This window comes from Tripterygium wilfordii, chromosome 14 (assembly GCF_013401445.1).
Source record: "Tripterygium wilfordii isolate XIE 37 chromosome 14, ASM1340144v1, whole genome shotgun sequence".
Classification (NCBI taxonomy): Eukaryota; Viridiplantae; Streptophyta; class Magnoliopsida; order Celastrales; family Celastraceae; genus Tripterygium; species Tripterygium wilfordii.
In genome coordinates, this window is record NC_052245.1 from 2264777 (window position 1) to 2281306 (window position 16530).

The 16530-nt window shown below is 39.2% G+C and overlaps 4 protein-coding genes across 7 annotated transcripts; 2 read left to right on the top strand and 2 right to left on the bottom strand.

The window, feature by feature from the left end:
* Window positions 1-1044: 1044 nt before the first annotated feature.
* On the top strand, window positions 1045-3842 carry LOC120015034 (U-box domain-containing protein 17-like). The gene has a single exon (XM_038867221.1). It carries the CDS (start codon window positions 1457-1459, stop codon window positions 3590-3592), a length of 2136 nt encoding a protein of 711 aa, XP_038723149.1. The 5' UTR covers window positions 1045-1456; the 3' UTR covers window positions 3593-3842.
* A 1271-nt stretch (window positions 3843-5113) lies between these two features.
* LOC120014839 lies at window positions 5114-7281 on the bottom strand. 2 transcript variants are annotated; one of them, XM_038866918.1, is made up of 4 exons: window positions 6908-7281; window positions 6103-6707; window positions 5489-6004; window positions 5114-5407 (listed from the first exon to the last, which is right to left on the bottom strand). In XM_038866918.1, exons 1-4 carry the CDS (start codon window positions 7161-7163, stop codon window positions 5276-5278), a joined length of 1509 nt encoding a protein of 502 aa, XP_038722846.1. In that variant the 5' UTR covers window positions 7164-7281; the 3' UTR covers window positions 5114-5275. The 2 variants fall into 2 exon arrangements, with proteins under 2 accessions (XP_038722846.1, XP_038722844.1); XM_038866916.1 differs by having other exon boundaries at window positions 6103-6710.
* Window positions 7282-8666: 1385 nt separating this feature from the next.
* LOC120015666 (transcription repressor OFP5) lies at window positions 8667-10333 on the top strand. Its single transcript, XM_038868191.1, has one exon. The coding sequence runs from the start codon at window positions 9020-9022 to the stop codon at window positions 10262-10264; it is 1245 nt and encodes a 414-aa protein (XP_038724119.1). The 5' UTR covers window positions 8667-9019; the 3' UTR covers window positions 10265-10333.
* A 2636-nt stretch (window positions 10334-12969) lies between these two features.
* LOC120015754 (heat stress transcription factor A-4c-like) lies at window positions 12970-15311 on the bottom strand. Of its 3 annotated transcripts, none has more exons than XM_038868302.1 (4): window positions 15178-15311; window positions 14978-15038; window positions 14293-14849; window positions 12970-14173 (listed from the first exon to the last, which is right to left on the bottom strand). In XM_038868302.1, exons 3-4 carry the CDS (start codon window positions 14506-14508, stop codon window positions 13163-13165), a joined length of 1227 nt encoding a protein of 408 aa, XP_038724230.1. In that variant the 5' UTR covers window positions 14509-14849; window positions 14978-15038; window positions 15178-15311; the 3' UTR covers window positions 12970-13162. The 3 variants fall into 3 exon arrangements, with proteins under 3 accessions (XP_038724230.1, XP_038724232.1, XP_038724229.1); XM_038868304.1 differs by having other exon boundaries at window positions 15155-15292; XM_038868301.1 differs by having other exon boundaries at window positions 14978-15295.
* Between the last annotated feature and the right edge of the window lie 1219 nt (window positions 15312-16530).

A 16530-nucleotide genomic window follows, 5' to 3' on the forward strand; every position in this document is an offset into this window, starting at 1 on the left:
TTTTGATATTTTTGTTCTTCTACCTAACGTGCCAATTACACGTTCGCCACGTCAGGGATGAAACCTTTGACCTAGCAGAGTATGACTCCAGTGAAATCTTTGCTGTATCCTGTATTATATGTATGTATGTATTGTGTTTTGTCTGTGTCTACGTGGCGTTATTTCAATGGATTTGTATTTTGTGGTGACCGACTTCGCCTGCAATGTGTTGACTCGTTTTTACCCCGACACGAGACTAGGGTAGGGGGCTTTGTTGTAATTTTCTTTTTTTTAAAAAAAAATGGTTGAAACCCCAGCATCCTATCCCATGAGAGCAAACATTAAACCAAGCAATGGTGGATTTAAGATCCTAAATCACTGGAGACACAATTAGATAGTGGGGGTACCGGAAACTTTTTGAGTTATTTATATGACAAATAATGGTTTTGGATGAAGATTATTGTTTTCCCTTTCATTGAGAGAGATCGATCCCATCATTTATAGGATTCGTATTACTATACATCAAATATATGTCATCGGTGAACCTATTAAAAATAATCGATAATCAAGAAATCTTGACATATGGAGGATATCTAGAAAGGCGCTAGAGGCTCGACAACGTCCTCCTCCCGTAAAAAAATTTGTTTTGAAAGTGTGGGTTTTATTGTGATTGGATGAGGTGGGTTTGACAAATATTATTTGTCCAATTAATAAAAGATGTTACAAAAATATTTGAACCAAAATTATTTTTTTTTTAATTTTTTTTTCCTGATGGATTAGGTAAGTGAATAGACTCGTGAGGGCAAAACCCTTGGATAACGGCAAGTTCCTGAACCTACCTGCTGGTAGAGTCACATTTCTAGTAGTTGTAAACGTGGCGTTCAATGGTTGGGTAAAATAAGGTCCCACATTACATTTTGTTGACAAAATGAGCATTTAGTCATATCAAGGAAAAGTCAAAACCTGGAACATATGTACTGTACAGACTGTGTAGAAAGGAAGGAAGGAAGAGAAGCTTTAAAGAAGAAACAAACCAATGGACAGGAATCCATCCGTATCATTAAATTCATTATCCCGTCAAAACTCTTACCAGTCATTTTCACCATTACTCTCATTGAATTAAGTTTCCTATAACCGAGAAAGAGAAGCAACTCGTAAAACTTGGAAAATTCAGTCTCATTTTCCTTTCTTAACGCGGATTCATAAAGACCATATCTTCTCCTATCTATACCTTCGAAGATTCAAACACCGTTTCCAACCAACCCAACAAAGTTATTATTGTTCTCTTCATCTGGGTATTTCTCTGTTATATCTTTGTTAAATTTTGAAGCTTCGGAGGTTTTTATTTTTGCGAGTTTTGTGAGGCTTCTTCACGGGGTACTTTAGATCTGATTCTAGATACCCAGGTACATAATTCAGCAGTCTTGGGCTTGTCGAAGCATGTGTTAGCGATTGACTTGAGCTTTGTGCAATTTCAATGGCGGCAGCGACTATAGTTTCTTCTCTACGGCGGCGGAAATCTCCGTACCTTCAAGCGTTCTTGGCTCCGGTAGACCTCGCCGATGGGGCACTTATACAGACCCTCACATCCGTATCCGCCAAGCTCGTCTCCGGCTTCTCCTCCAAGTCGTTCTTCTTTCAGCGCAAGAATTGTCGCTCTCTGATTCGCAAAATTGAGCTCTTTCTGGTCTTGTTGGAGTACCTGAGGGACTCTGTTTCTGGGTCCAATCTTCCTTCGACGGCGCTGTTGTGTTTTAAGGAGATGCATTTGCTTCTCTATCGGTCCAAGATACTCCTCGATTATTGCGCTCAATCGAGTAAGTTATGGCTATTGCTTCAGAACCATTCAATTTCAGGCCATTTTCATGATTTGAATCAAGAGATTTCGACTCTTTTAGATGTATTTCCAATGAAAGATGTTGAATTGAGTGAGGATGTGAGGGAACAGATTGAATTGTTGCGAAAACAAGCTAGGGAATCGAATTTATATATTGATAAGGATGATGAGGCCTTGCATGTTCATTTCTTTTCGTTTCTTGATGAGTTCGAGAAGGGAAAGATACCCAATCCAGTGGAGTTGCAATTGTTCTTTGTTGACAGGTTGGGGATTAAAGATGTCCATAGTTGTAGAGCTGAAATTGACTTTTTGGAGCAGCAGATTGTGATTAATGAGGGCGATGTTGAACCAACAGCCCCTGTGCTTCATGGGTTTGTCGCGATCACCCGGTATTGCAGGTTTATGGTATATGGTTTTGAGGAAGATGAATTGCAATTACTATTTGTTAATCGGAAGAAACCAAGGAAAGGACTTATTAGTCAAGAAATCGCCGAGACATTTGTGACGATTCCTAAGGACTTTTGTTGCCCCATATCATTGGATTTGATGGGAGACCCAGTTATCATTTCTACAGGGCAGACTTATGATCGAAGTTCCATATCTAGGTGGATGGAAGAAGGGCATGGCACTTGTCCTAAGACAGGACAAATGCTTGTCCACAACCGCCTCATCTCTAATAGGGCATTGAGGAATTTGATTTTTCAGTGGTGCACTGCTCATGGGATCCCCTACGACCCGCCAGATTCTGCAGAATCTTTTCCTGCAGCTTTGCCAACCAGGGCGGCACTTGAGGCTAATAGAGCCACCACAAAGCTTCTCATCCAACAGCTCGCAGATGGGTCTCTTGGTGCGAAGACAGTTGCTGCTCAGGAGATACGTTTGTTAGCCAAAACAGGAAAAGAAAACCGCGCTTTCATTGCCGAAGCTGGGGCAATCCCTCATCTTCTTAAGTTGCTCTCGAGTCAAAACCCTGTTGCACAAGAGAATTCCGTAACAGCTATGCTCAATCTATCAATCTATGAAAAGAACAAGATTCGAATCATTGATGAGGAGGGGTGTTTAGCATCGATTGTGAAAGTTCTGCTGTTTGGGCACACAACGGATGCCAGGGAAAATGCCGCAGCAACATTGTTCAGTCTCTCTGCTGTTCACGACTACAAGAAGCGAATAGCTCATGAGGACCGGGCAGTTGAAGCCTTGGTGGGGCTATTGAGATTGGGGACCCCAAGAGGGAAGAAGGATGCGGTCACAGCTTTATATAATTTGTCCACTCACGTGGAGAATTGCACGCGAATGATTGAAACCGGGGCTGTAACAGCACTTGTTGGGGCATTGTCACAAGAAGGGGTGGCCGAGGAGGCTGCAGGTTCATTGGCCTTGATTGTTAGGCAAGCAACTGGGGCCGAAGCAGTTGGGAGGGAGGACATGGCCGTGGCTGGGTTACTAGGAATGATGCGGTGTGGAACACCAAAGGGCAAAGAGAATGCTGTTGCAGCTCTGCTTGAGTTGTGCCGGAGAGGCGGCCCTGCTGCCAGTGAAAAAATTCTTAAGGCACCAGCATTGGTGGGTCTGCTTCAAATGCTTCTGTTTAATGGTACAAAAAGAGCAAGGAGGAAAGCGGCATCACTTGCTAGAGTGTTTCAGAGGTGTGAGAATGCAGCCTTGCATTTCGGTGGTGTCGGATATTCATTATCTGGAAATTCAGCTGCAGACAGGGAGCCAAGTATCGTGGGTGATGTTTCAGTACATATGTCCATTTCAGTGCCTGTTTTGTAGGGATGATGACATCCGGCGCCGTTCTTGGTTGTCTCCTCCTTTGACGTGCATCCCCATTCATTTTTGTTGGCAATATTCTACACCATTCTTTTGTTAAAAGAAATCTCTCAGGTGATAAAGAGGAAATTATAGACATATCAGTCTTCAAAAGAAATATTAATGTCTTGAGCCGTTAGTTTTACTTTTGTCTTCTGAACATACAATAATTTACTTAACAATACTAAAAGATACGGGAATCTTTGAATTTTAAGTTTGTTTGTGGCTTTCATTCTTTCTCCGGGAGTGAAAAAAAGAACAGGGTGGCTGAAATTGGCTGAGTTAAGGCTCTGTTTTTAGCTTCGATTCCGTAAGAGAATCTAAAAAAACTACCTTATGTGCATATGAAATCTAACAAGAAAGATTTTGCATTCTACCCTATGTGCATCATAGTTGTGAGTTGTCCGGTTCTTGTGTATTCACGGGAACTCCAACGCATGACTTCTTTACTTTTCCCAAGCCCAATAAGTATGCAAAGTCTAACTCATCAAAGCTTGGGAAAATGCCTTACTGATTGTAAAGAAGTATGTTTGTCCCTTATAAATAAGGATTACTCCATATATCTTATTGATGTGGGATAATATGTTCAACACAGAATAAGGCATATGGTAGATTGTAACTTTGAAGAAATACTTTCTGACTACATCCAAATCCAAAGCGAACATTCTGAAGATGAACATTCTGAAGATGAATTGTGTAGTGGGTGGTGACGAAAGATGCCGCAACGCAACCTTTCTTCATTGAAATGATGGTGTACAGCACTGAGAATTTTAGGTTCGATATCTAATATCTTGATGAAATTGATAATTAGATTCTCCACTACCTAAGCACGTCAGAATGAGAACTCTGTGGAATGTTATAAAATCTTCTTGTAATTGAGAGCTTTGATAATGGTCCATGGTGTGGTGTGGTGTTGTGTTGTGTGGTGTGGTGTGGGGCATGCCTTCAAAAGAAGCTACCAAAGTGGATTCTCAAGTAGTAGGCCATTTACAAGGAAAATGATTAGATTAGAGATTTTGTGGCATCTTATCCAATGCTTACGAGGTCCTGTACCCTTCAGAGGGACATATATGAACTTCTCAAGTAACACAGGCCAAGAAGAAAAAAGTACTGAGAGTTGCATTCCTTTGGCAGGTGAACCAATTTGGGCATACTTGTTCTACGAGGCAGATTTATTGGACTTCACTGGCCCATGGGCCGCAATTTTAAGGGCGAGGTTTGTTAACCAATTTGTGGGTTTTGTTGGCCACCTATCTAGCTAAGCTCCTCTACAATTGTGTTGTGAGTATTTCAGTTTCGATTCCATCTGCTGACTTGGACGCACAAGATCCAAATGAATTCGTGGGCTCCACATGTCTCATATAATGCACGTGAAATCCTGTGTGTACAACTCAATAACTAGGATAACTGGGATACCAATTGTTGCATGCTGAGATGACTATCATTACTGATCCTATAATATTGTTCTTGTGTTAGAAATAATGATGACCTCAAATTTGTTCTACTAAATTACAATTACTCAAGTCATTTAAGAGAAGAGTATATGTTCATACATGTTTAAGCAAATGAAACAGCAAAAAAAGCAAGAGATTCTAATTTTTAAAACCTCAAGCACTTCTGCCTGAAACCAGTCACAAGTTCAAAGTATCATGTCTTATTGGGTAAAAGGATGTCAAAATCACTAACACTCCATTCAGCAATCTGATCAGGGTCTTTAAAAATCTCTGTCCCCAAATCAACAGACATCCACTGCCTTCCTGCTGCTGGAGTCCCTGGATCCTGCAAAAATTTGTTCTTTTTTAGCTTTCTTAACAATGTGACCATATTCAACAGTCCTTTTAGGACAAGAATTGATCAAACCTGATAAAAGTACAGTGACTCTGACAACCTCCCAACATCCAACTCCCAAGTCCTTGGATCACCAATCCACCCCTCCCCTTGTTTAGTAGGGTAACCATATTCACCCCAAACTGGATGTGGCAATATTTGCGTTATCTCCTGAGGCTGAGGATTGCTGTATGGATCACACAAGCTATAAGGCTCCTCTAAATGCTCTGCATTTCCTGGAGAGCAGTGCAAGTGATAAACTGCATAAGGGAAGTGGGCAGTGTCATTGCGATAAACTCGAGTCCCGTCAGGGAATGTGTGGTAAGGTGGGCAGACGTTGAGGTTGTCCGGATGACACCATGCTGTCGTGGTTGGATTGATAATCATTTCGCTGTATCGGGTAACGTCTGAAGTTACATTTCCATCACAAGGCTCTCCATTGTTCTTCCAACAACTACCTATGTCAATTAGGTAGAACTGGCTGTTAGGACCCCCACCTTGGATTACATTCAAAGTGAACCTCACTTTAAAATTTGGTGACTCGGGAATCTGCATGTATGGTACAGATGTTGTAGGTGAATCTAATTACAATCCACCAAAGTTGTTTTGCTTGTAAGAAAAACTTCAATAGAGAATGAGTTACTTACAATTTTGGACATTCCCCTTGTAGGGTAATGGTACCCTCCAGAAAATCCATCTGTGGCATCTGATCTGAAGTAAAGCATCAACCATGGATACTTTGTTGAAGTCCTTAAGAAATGATGAAAAACCCAACTTCCTTCTCCAATTTCCTTCTGCCACGTCACAGAATGGTAAGAAATATTCCCCACCAATCCTTGACTCAAATCAGCATTCAAGTCCCATGACCCATAAAACCTTCCATTAAGAGTAGTAAAATTAGGACCCCGTAATGTGGTGTAGTCATGTAAAATTTGTGGTTGGTTCATGCAACCTTTTCCAAAGCATGGGAAGGACATATCAGGGCCAAATGGTCCAACTTTATGACCATTTTTGGGGCATTTAGCTGCATAAGTGTCCATGTTACCACTCTTGAGCATGATCATCCAGAATTGCCATGGCCTTGGTGTGTCTTCAACTTCACATTTGCGGCCTAAATAGAGTTCCTTCTCAGCAGCATAGAGATCGACATCATTAACGGCCTTTGGTTCCATCTCAGGGAATGGTTCTCCAACCCCTAGCTTGTTGTCCTCTTCTGTAACCATGTGAGCCAACGTGTATGCCAATTTTTTCTCTTCTAACAGAAAAAGACCAAAAAATAGACAGTTTTATCGATGAATTTGGCATAGATAAGAGAAAACACTGAGAGATCTGCAAATAAACTCACATACTATGCGTAAGATACAAGAATATAAATTAAATACTAGCACCAGCCAAAACAACTACATGAAAAGATGTAACAGCCAAGAAAATACAGAAGAAATTGAAGCTAACCATCTGTTGTCAGAGAAGCTTCATTTATGTCGAAGCAATCAGCAGCTCTTGGACTTCCCATATGGGGAACCTCTTCTCCAACCTCATTGCACTGATTCCATGACTCAATTGCCAATCTTAGACTATCTCTTCTCATTCCAGGATCGCCCAACGCTGATACATACACTTCATCGGCATTCACATTCAGAACTCCACAATAAGAGACCAAAAGAAGTACAGGAAGAAAACCACTTGGTTTCACTTCATTATGACTCATGCTGAATTTTTGATGTCATAAGAAAAGTGAGCAGTTTTATTTGTTTTGGTGGAAATTTACTTCAAACTTTTCACATTTCACTTTCCTGTAGCAGGGAACACACTTTCTCATATGCTACTGTTATTACATTATTGTTTACTTTTATAGGTGGTTGGGTGCAGATTCTGTATCATGGACTGGCAACTTATTCCTTTCTTAAACTCACTCTTCTCACCAGTAAAGAAAAAGACTGAGCAATACTTACATTACAAACCAATCTTATTAATTAGTTATTTTCTTCACCTACTGCTACATATATATATTCTTGGAAATGTACTCTAGCAGAGTTGAGAAAAGTTATAATCAAATTTATGGCGTAGAGTGGACAGAAATCCATCACCAATGATCATCATTTTAGTGAAAATTTATTATTCTACACAAAATACACACTCTAAACTAATCCTCATTGATGATAGCCTCAAACACCAAAACAGCATTTCCCTTTTCACATTTACTTTTTTTCCCACAATGTTTATACTGATGTTAGTTCAAATCTCTACCGAAATCGGCCATTCGTCACAAAAGTGTACCATTGATGTAGCAAATCACTTAACAGTTCAATACCTGATATGGATAGCAGATGTAGTTTATCACTTCCACTATGTTTTACCTCTATATGTAGATATGACATATTGACCATATCAATCTGCTTTTGATCCTACTTTGTTTACCAGTTTTATGGTGTACTTCAAAGGTACCAAGTTGGGAAGTCTTTGCCCTTCTAGCTGCCAATGGGCACACTATTCATTAAGGTAGATTGGGCCTAATTTATGGTTAGCATAACAGTGACTAGGTATGGAGCAGGTACCCCATTTATGGTCCCATCTTTACTAACCTTTATCGCTAGCCTAATATAAATTCTTCACCAAAAGAGATACTATATATCAGCTAATCTTTCTGCAGAATCCATCACCCAACTGTCCAAAAATTGCTTTGTAGAGGCATACCCATGAAGGAAAAATGTTAGATTAGGCAAAATACCATAATCTAGTTTATCTAGAAACATAAGCCATCTAAAACTTCTGACCTATGACCATGATGTTGGTTGTTGGTTTTCTTTTAATCAAAGTGATGGTTTCATCATGTCTGAAGTAAGAAACAAGTCTCTGGTATGTGGATCCTGACCTGAGGATTCAGTATTGGATTTGGGCCAAACAACTTGTTTGAATGGGCTTGGCTCTCCAACATCCTCTGTACCCAAAGCTAGGCCCAATTGGCAGTACTGGGTTCTTTTGAATAGTCATTGTCACAGCCCTTTTCTTCTTTTATGTAATTACCCACTGCAGTCGTCTTCTCTAAAGCAAAAAGTCACAATGTATAAATACTAAAAACAAAGCAAAAAAGCAAAAGAAGGAAACCCATCTTGATTTATTACCAAAATGATATATGACTAAAGAGAGAAACAAACCCAGATCACCCAAAAACGGGGGAAAAAAAAAACTGCAAGTTCCTCCCTAGCTGTTATGCACTGTAGCTGTTTGATGCTATGACACTGTGAAAGCAGCATTTTGTAATATATAGAATTAGATACCTTTGCTAATGAGTTCTTGGTCCCCTACACTTAGCATAAGATGTATGTACTACTAGAAACCATAAAGTAGAGAAAGGCAGGCAAAGTAGTCACAGGATTTAGGGCGGGCCTTTCTTTTGAAAAAAAAATAGCAGAAAAAACCAGTAAGAAACTCACGTCCCTATTTAACAGCCTAACTGTCCCATAACTGCTAGAAACTTCTCCATTATCATCTTGTCATTATTTCCACTTCCTCTGCAACTCCACCAAGCTTCAACAAAAATTTATTTATCAGAATTGGCAAGAGATGAAGTGGAGAAAGAAGAAACTCTCACCTTCATTATCCTCCTCTCGGCTTCCTTCGTTATCCGGCGTCTTTCCCTTCTCTTGGCTATCTAAATTCAAGCAAATGAGCATCAGTTCAGAGCCTAAACTTCCGAAAGGTAAGAGTAAAGGGAAGAAGAATTCTGCGCCTTTGAGTTCGCCTAAATATGCATCTAGTGGAGGAAATACAGGGAGATTCTATAGTAGAGATGGTGATGCATTTTGGAGATTGTCCTTTGGAGAAGAAGGTATGGATGGGAAGAAAGGTACAGGTGTTGTGAAATCTGTTTGGTGTGAATCGGATGATGAGCTTGAATTTCCGAAATCGACGAGGCTGATGGCAGGAGAAGAGAATCGCAAGTTCACAGATGTAAGGAGCATGAGAGAGCTGCCAAGAGATTTGAAGATTTTGCCGCGGACAGATGCATATGCAAAAGAAGTTGTAAAAATCAGAACACCAAGGCTGAGAAATGACAAAGATTGGAAATTGAGAAAGATTCATCGAGGAATTATAGAAGAGAAATTGTTGGAAGCTGAAAGGGTATCGCACGAAACAGTAGGGAAGTCTAAAGCAGCACAGAGTGATCTACTGGAAAGGTCACCAGCGAGCGGTATTGGGACGATAGAGAGGGAGGACTCCGAGTTATTAGCTGCTGTCAATTCCAGGAAACATGACTATGGCTCTTTCATGAATTCAAGAACTGAAGAAGAAATTCCAGAGTGGAAAAAATTGAAAGAAATGAAGATTGAAGAGCTGAAGTCAAAGAGTGGAAGGCAGAGGAAATCTCTGTACATAAGCAGGGAATTTCAGAGAAAAAGAGCAAAGCAGAGTAGCAAGGTGAGGGTCAATTCTCCAAGAACAGCTACCAAGGTTGAAATGTGCAAAATAAAAGCAATTGAAAACATGAAGAAAGCCAAACTGAAGATGAAGAAGGAGAGAGGAAGAGCTGCAGAGGAATACACAAGCTTAGACAGCTTTGCTGTGGTGAAATGTTCATATGATCCCCAGAAAGATTTCAGAGAATCTATGATGGAGATGATCATAGACAAGCAAATCAGCCAGGCAGAAGATCTTGAACAACTCTTGGCTTGCTATCTGACACTGAACTCCGACGAATACCATGACCTCATAATCAAGGTATTCCGGCAGGTGTGGTTCGACCTGAAGCAGGCCCGTTCCGAGTCTTCCGACCATGAATTACTCAGTGAACAGTGTAATTATGATTAGTTACGGCTTCTAATCACTTTGTAAATAATTACACTTTCACTTTAATAGTATGATTCTAAAGTTAGTTTATGATTATTGTATGTCCTATGGTTCACAGTAACACTATAAACCATACCAGTGTAATGAACTACTAGTAATATGAAAACACAGTCTATCTTACACCAACTTAGCAATTCAAAACTGGACATAAGACGTACACAGGACAAGTTAACTCCTATGAAAATATCCCCCACAGTCCTTTCTTTCTTACATGCACTACAGAGGATGTGCGGCCCTTACTCGACCTGCAAGCCCTCAATAGGTATCTTGTCAACAAGTTGCATTACCAATTTTGTGTCCCAAAAGTCTGCAGACTCTTTGCTATCAAAATCCCGTTGGTATACTTTTGTGCTAACTCCTAGTAATTCAGAAGGCATCTACAAGAGAGGGCATGGTTTATGAGCAAAAGACGCCATGTTCCTTATACAGTGCAGTAGCTTTCAGCACAACTTGACTAGAGACTTTATAGCAATTGGTGGTTACAGAGGACAAGAACATAATGAAAAGGCAAAAGGAAAAGAAGGTTCAAGTATGGAGTGCCTATTTTATCATGATGCTATGAGTCAGCAGCACTGCACTGCTTATGTTCTCATTGTGCATAGGATGGCTACAGCTTCTGCATCTCATAGCCCATAGTATTAGTCACAGTCCAAGGTTGATTATGGAAAACTCTAATGTTATAGCTTGGACCCTCTAGGGCCAAAACAGGCAGAAAAGTGTTCATAAAGAAGGAACTAAAAAATGTGACCCGTTTGACAAGAGATTTGCTGCCCACTAAGTGCCAAGTTCTCTAGGAAACAGGAATAGCAGTCATTCTAGCTCTCTACTTCTTACAACCACTGTAAATAAAAATGTTAGCCATCATTCTGGTTATACCTACAAATCAAGAAAGCATTTCCTGTGCATTGGTAATCGACAACTTGCGCTCAAAGAAAATACCAAATAACAAGACTTTGCCTCGACAGGCAGTGTGTGCTTTCTAGAAATTTTCCATTGGATAACTTGGTCTACTCTTAAACATCGACAGAAGCCGAAAAGGAAGGAGACGATTAGAAGATAATATAAAATTATAATCCTAAAAAGGAAAACACAAAACCAAATCTCGGCACTGAACATCTTGCCTTCTGTAGCTTATTTCGACAAGTTCCCTAATATCGTATGTATTACACCTAAAATGGATTGAGTCCTAAAAAAGAGAACCAATAACTCTCAAATCAAGGAGATGTCATCCAGAACATAATATCCTCCAAATTGTCACTTTCAGGCTAAAGCAAGATAAGTAGACATGCAGGTTATTAGCATGGCATGGCAGAAGGCAAACACCTTGTCAGATACCTCAGAGGATAGGCTCCCAAGATCGAGCGACATATCGCATGTCCATAAGCTTCTAGTGATGGAAGAAAAGGCGGCCTCAGGTATGTCATCATATTGGAGACAACAGTATAAGGAATGTGCTAAAGCAATCTATGCTAGTTACAAGTGCATTGGCACATCTAAAAGCTGAATCAGGTGCTATCAACACCCTTACTCCCTTAGTATCAAATGAAGGGTAGGTTCTAGCAACATTCTTAAAATGACACTACAAAGGGCGAATCCTTGGTCTCATGGAAAGTTGCTTTACTGCAACTTAGAAGCAAAGGAAGACTGTGTACTTCATTGACCTAGAGTTGTTTTGAACTAGGTACTATCTATGACCAGAGTGTATTCACAATAACATTTATTAGCAAAGGACTCACTCTACTAAGTATTTCAATCACATTCAACATGAAATAAATCAGACCTTTAACTGCACCATACAAGTTCTCACTAAACTTGACCAAACCATCTTCTCCAATTTCCAGTCACTTTTGTCCAGCTGTCAAGTTGTCAATATCTGTTTGATTAAATAGTGAATTGCAGAAACAATTGTGACAGGAAAACCTTGTACTCGTCAACATGATAGGATGAAAATGTCAATTCTTATAGTATTCCTACTGGATTGTACACCTTCCAACAGCATCTACATTTCAAGACACCTAGATATGTCCAGCCTCCTGGAAGATAAAACACCTATTATTGCCTATATTTACGAAATAAAAGATTACTTTTCACCATCTGCCATGGAAATTCTATTATCATTCTCCCTCATGTTGTGAAAAATATACTTAACACAACCATCCCCATTTGCAATACAAATTACTAAACCTAACAGGGCTAAGCAACTTAACCCACATAATAGCATAATACTCTTCGTAAGTTACATAGACAAATATCAGAGAATGAATTCCTAAATACAACTTTTTAACCTGCTTGTTACCATACAATGCCAACGAACTTTCACCAACTTCCATTGTGAGCGATATACTTTTATTCTACAAAAACAGTGATAAAAAGGCATTTGTAGCAAACTTTCGACTTTCTATACAAAGCACATAAAGAAAGAGAACATTGTGTAAATCAAAACTATTCATAATCCTCCCAATGGTATTTTTAGTTAGGACTCAAAAACAGACATTCGTAAAAGCAATCAAGTATAAGGGTAGAGGGTAGATAGTGGAGTGATATACTTGTCAAATGGCTCATGATAAGGAGATAAGCAGGGGGCTTTAATGCGGAAGAGTCGGTCTAAATGCTTGTGAGAGAATCACATGAACGCCAATAAAAACACTAGTGCGCATGGTCGAATGTTAGTACCAAGGGACATCTCATAAACTGTATATCATAATAGCACCAATACTTTTCAACTAGTCCAGCAAAACTAAACAATGAAATGGCCAAAACGTTAAAAATCTATTATTTCCAAATAAAATCAATCATACCTAGATTTATTATAACCAATATACGGAGTCATCAAAATCCAGAAACAACAATAAACCAATTTCACGTTTTCTCTGCAGGAGTAAGATGTCCCATCTGCTCAGCAAGATTATTTATACTATTTACGTTCCACCAAAATCTTCCATGATCACTAGGCATGCTTTCGTTCTTTCTCCCATCATCACCGTTTTTATTTGCTTGAGCTTCCTGACTATCAGTCGAGCCAGGATTCTCCGTCAGAAATTGCTCCCAGAAGACATCGTTCGCCCCCGTAGTCACAGGAGCTGAAGTCCCACCAGCTTGTTCTTTCAAGGCAACAAGCTCTGGAGCAGCTGGGACAACAGGCTCAGAATTCACGTCAATCCCAGGTGATTTAGTCCGACATTCAACATTAAGAGGCACAAGAGACAAAGCAGGGGTCTCAGCACAACTTGTAGATTCGTCCAAATCAAGGTGGTCAGAATTCAAGTGAGCATGGATTTGGGATACATCTCGTACAGTATTCTCCCAAAACAGCAAGGATGACTCCATATGCTCTAACCCCTCCACATTTGATGCCACGATAGTAGTAGCATCTGCATTTTCTCTAGGTACTGCTTGGGAACTCCCCATATGATTCTCCTCGCTGGCTTCATCATAAAAGTAACAAATTCTGGTTAATCTCCTCTTTCTGTCATGACTTTCGGATTGTGGAACAAGATCTAAGGAAAGCCCTGGTTTCTCCAACGCTTGGGCAAGAAAAGAAACCAAATTTTTCTGCTTTTGTTCCATTTGCCTCCAGCGCTCCATCAAAATCTGAACTTGCCGCTCAAGTTCTTTCCGCTCTTGTTCATTTGTCTGTAACTCAGAAATGAGCATTTCTTTTTCCTGTTTGAGCCTAAGAATTCCGTCCTTAAAACCCTGCCTTTCAGAATCAGTTACTTGAGAGGACAGAAATTCTTGACCATGGAGATTCTGCAAGGAATGGCTATGAACCGGTTTTCGCCTATGGATGTTCTTCATAAGATGTGGCTGACCTCTTATGAAATCATCATTTGCAAATTCCCATTGCTCCGGATCAATTTTTCTAAAACCCTATTTAAACATGGAATGAGTTTAATATAAGTATAACACAATAGATAAGGAATATAACATATATCAGAACCCAAAATGAAACAAAGTAGAGAAAGATATGAATAAAGCAATTGGCTTACATAAGTATTGAGCTGCCTAATGAAGCTGGAGAAGTTATTGTGCTTGAAGTATCTCGGTAGTAAATCCCTAGCAAACTCTGGAGGGTTCCACACAATAAAGCTTTTATTACTCTGACTCCATGAGACAACTGAATTTGTCGCCGGATCATCTACCATCTCATACGTCTTTGTAAGGAAAGGAGGCAGCGAGTTTGAACTGCCCTGAGACTCTTCCATTCTAATTAACCCCAAATCCCCAAACACCAAAGATTCAAAAACCAAGCAGCAATCCGTCAACCACCTCAATCGTTGGGTCAAAATTCCTAATGTATCCCAAAAAAACCCTAATAATTCGCCATCCAAATTCCAAACTTTTGAAACCCTTGATTCTCCAGAAACACAGATATCGCAATTCCCCAATCTCCCAATACAATCAAAATCAAATTCGATTATCAAAAGCACAACATGATGATGAGCACCCACAAACCCCAAAATCTCCAAACCCCAACAAAACTGGAAAAGTCCCAAATACAGCAGATGCCAATAATTCCGATAGCGTGGAAACAAACAGTTGGTTTCTGTTAAAACATTTGACAACGGTTTCAAGTTCCAATACAAAAAGGGAAAACACAGAAGAAGCTTCCACCTAAAATTCCAACTCTTAGAATACTTGAAGTTTTAAGAGAATGGGAGCATTTATAATTACCTGAATTCAAGAACGCTTTGACCAGAAGAGTCTCCCCTGCAATGTTCGAAGATTCTTCGGTCTAATTCGTAAACAAATCTTATCAGGGTTGGTTTTATTATAACAGTAATTAATGCTAAAAACAAATTAAATGCCAAGTAAAAGTAGTTAATACAAGTTAATTGTATATTAATAAACCTAAATGTAGATGACTTTTTTACTTGAAAGCTGCTCTTTGATTGGATCGATCAATATTTCTGTCCGACGGCGTTTGACGATGCCATTAATTTTGTGGAATCGTAAGCCCTTCCTTCTCCTGTCCACTCGCCTGTTGACAAATGACAAGTAGAAGACGATGCGCATATACATCCACATATATATATATTTATATAGATAGATACAATGAATGTGTAAATATATTCTAGTAGTACAGACCAAAAAAAAAGATTATTATTATATATTTAAAAATTAGATGGAGTGAGTCACTCGATAAGCGCCTCTTCTTAACCCAATAGACTTAAATATCTGGCACAAATTAAAATCTAGAAATGCAGTAAACAGGCTGATCGATATATGCAGTTGATTGGGTCACACTAGTCTAACAGATGCTTTGAGCATTTTTAGTGATTGAAGATGAATTGAAGATCGAAGGTTTAAATATTAGTTCTCGTGACGTCATTTTATTCCGTTGTCTCCTCGTATTCGGCCACTTCCTTCTTCTCTAGAGATTTACATTAGTGATTTGCGCATAAATAATGCATTTACAAGTGTTCATGAAATTGTTAATCTTGTACAGAAGATGGTTGTAACAAGAAATAATATGATTTTATCCGCTTGTGTATAGTCTCGTAAGCGTTAACTTTACCTTTTCACATGCAACGACAACTCAACTGTAGAGAGAGCATTTTCAGGTATGATGATTGTGAAGTAACAATTGTTAAATCGGATGGGAGATTAATGACTCAATGACGGCCTATTTACTGTAGAGAGAGCATTTTCAGGTATGAAGATTGTGAAGTAACAATTGCTAAATCGGATGGGAGATTAATGACTCAATGACGACCTATTTACATATATTGAGAAATAAGTGTGTGATCAAATCTCTGATGACATTATTATTCAATATTACCAAACACATGAGAATTCGTAGATTACAATCTAAAATAATTTATGGATATGATTTTTTGTAATACAATATTTCATTTTGGATTCATATTTTTTTAATGAACGATATATAAATAATCCCAAAAAAATTTTGGGGCAACGACATATATATAACACCAAAAAAGTTTTGAGTGGTGCTACCCCATCACTTATTTGCTCCCTAATTCTAGTACTGGGCACCACCCCTGTGAGTGTAGACCGCTTTGTCAAATGTTCCACATATGCTCAAAATAATATAAGATCATAAAATTACCAAGGATAAGTGATGCAGTTGCAGCTGCTGAGCACTTCTATTTGGCATGGGATCGTAACAAGAAGACTTGATTGATACAAGAAGGCTTGATTGATACCTCAAGATTTAGTTTCCTTTATTTCTTTATTTTAGCTACCATTTGTTTAGGAGTCTTAAT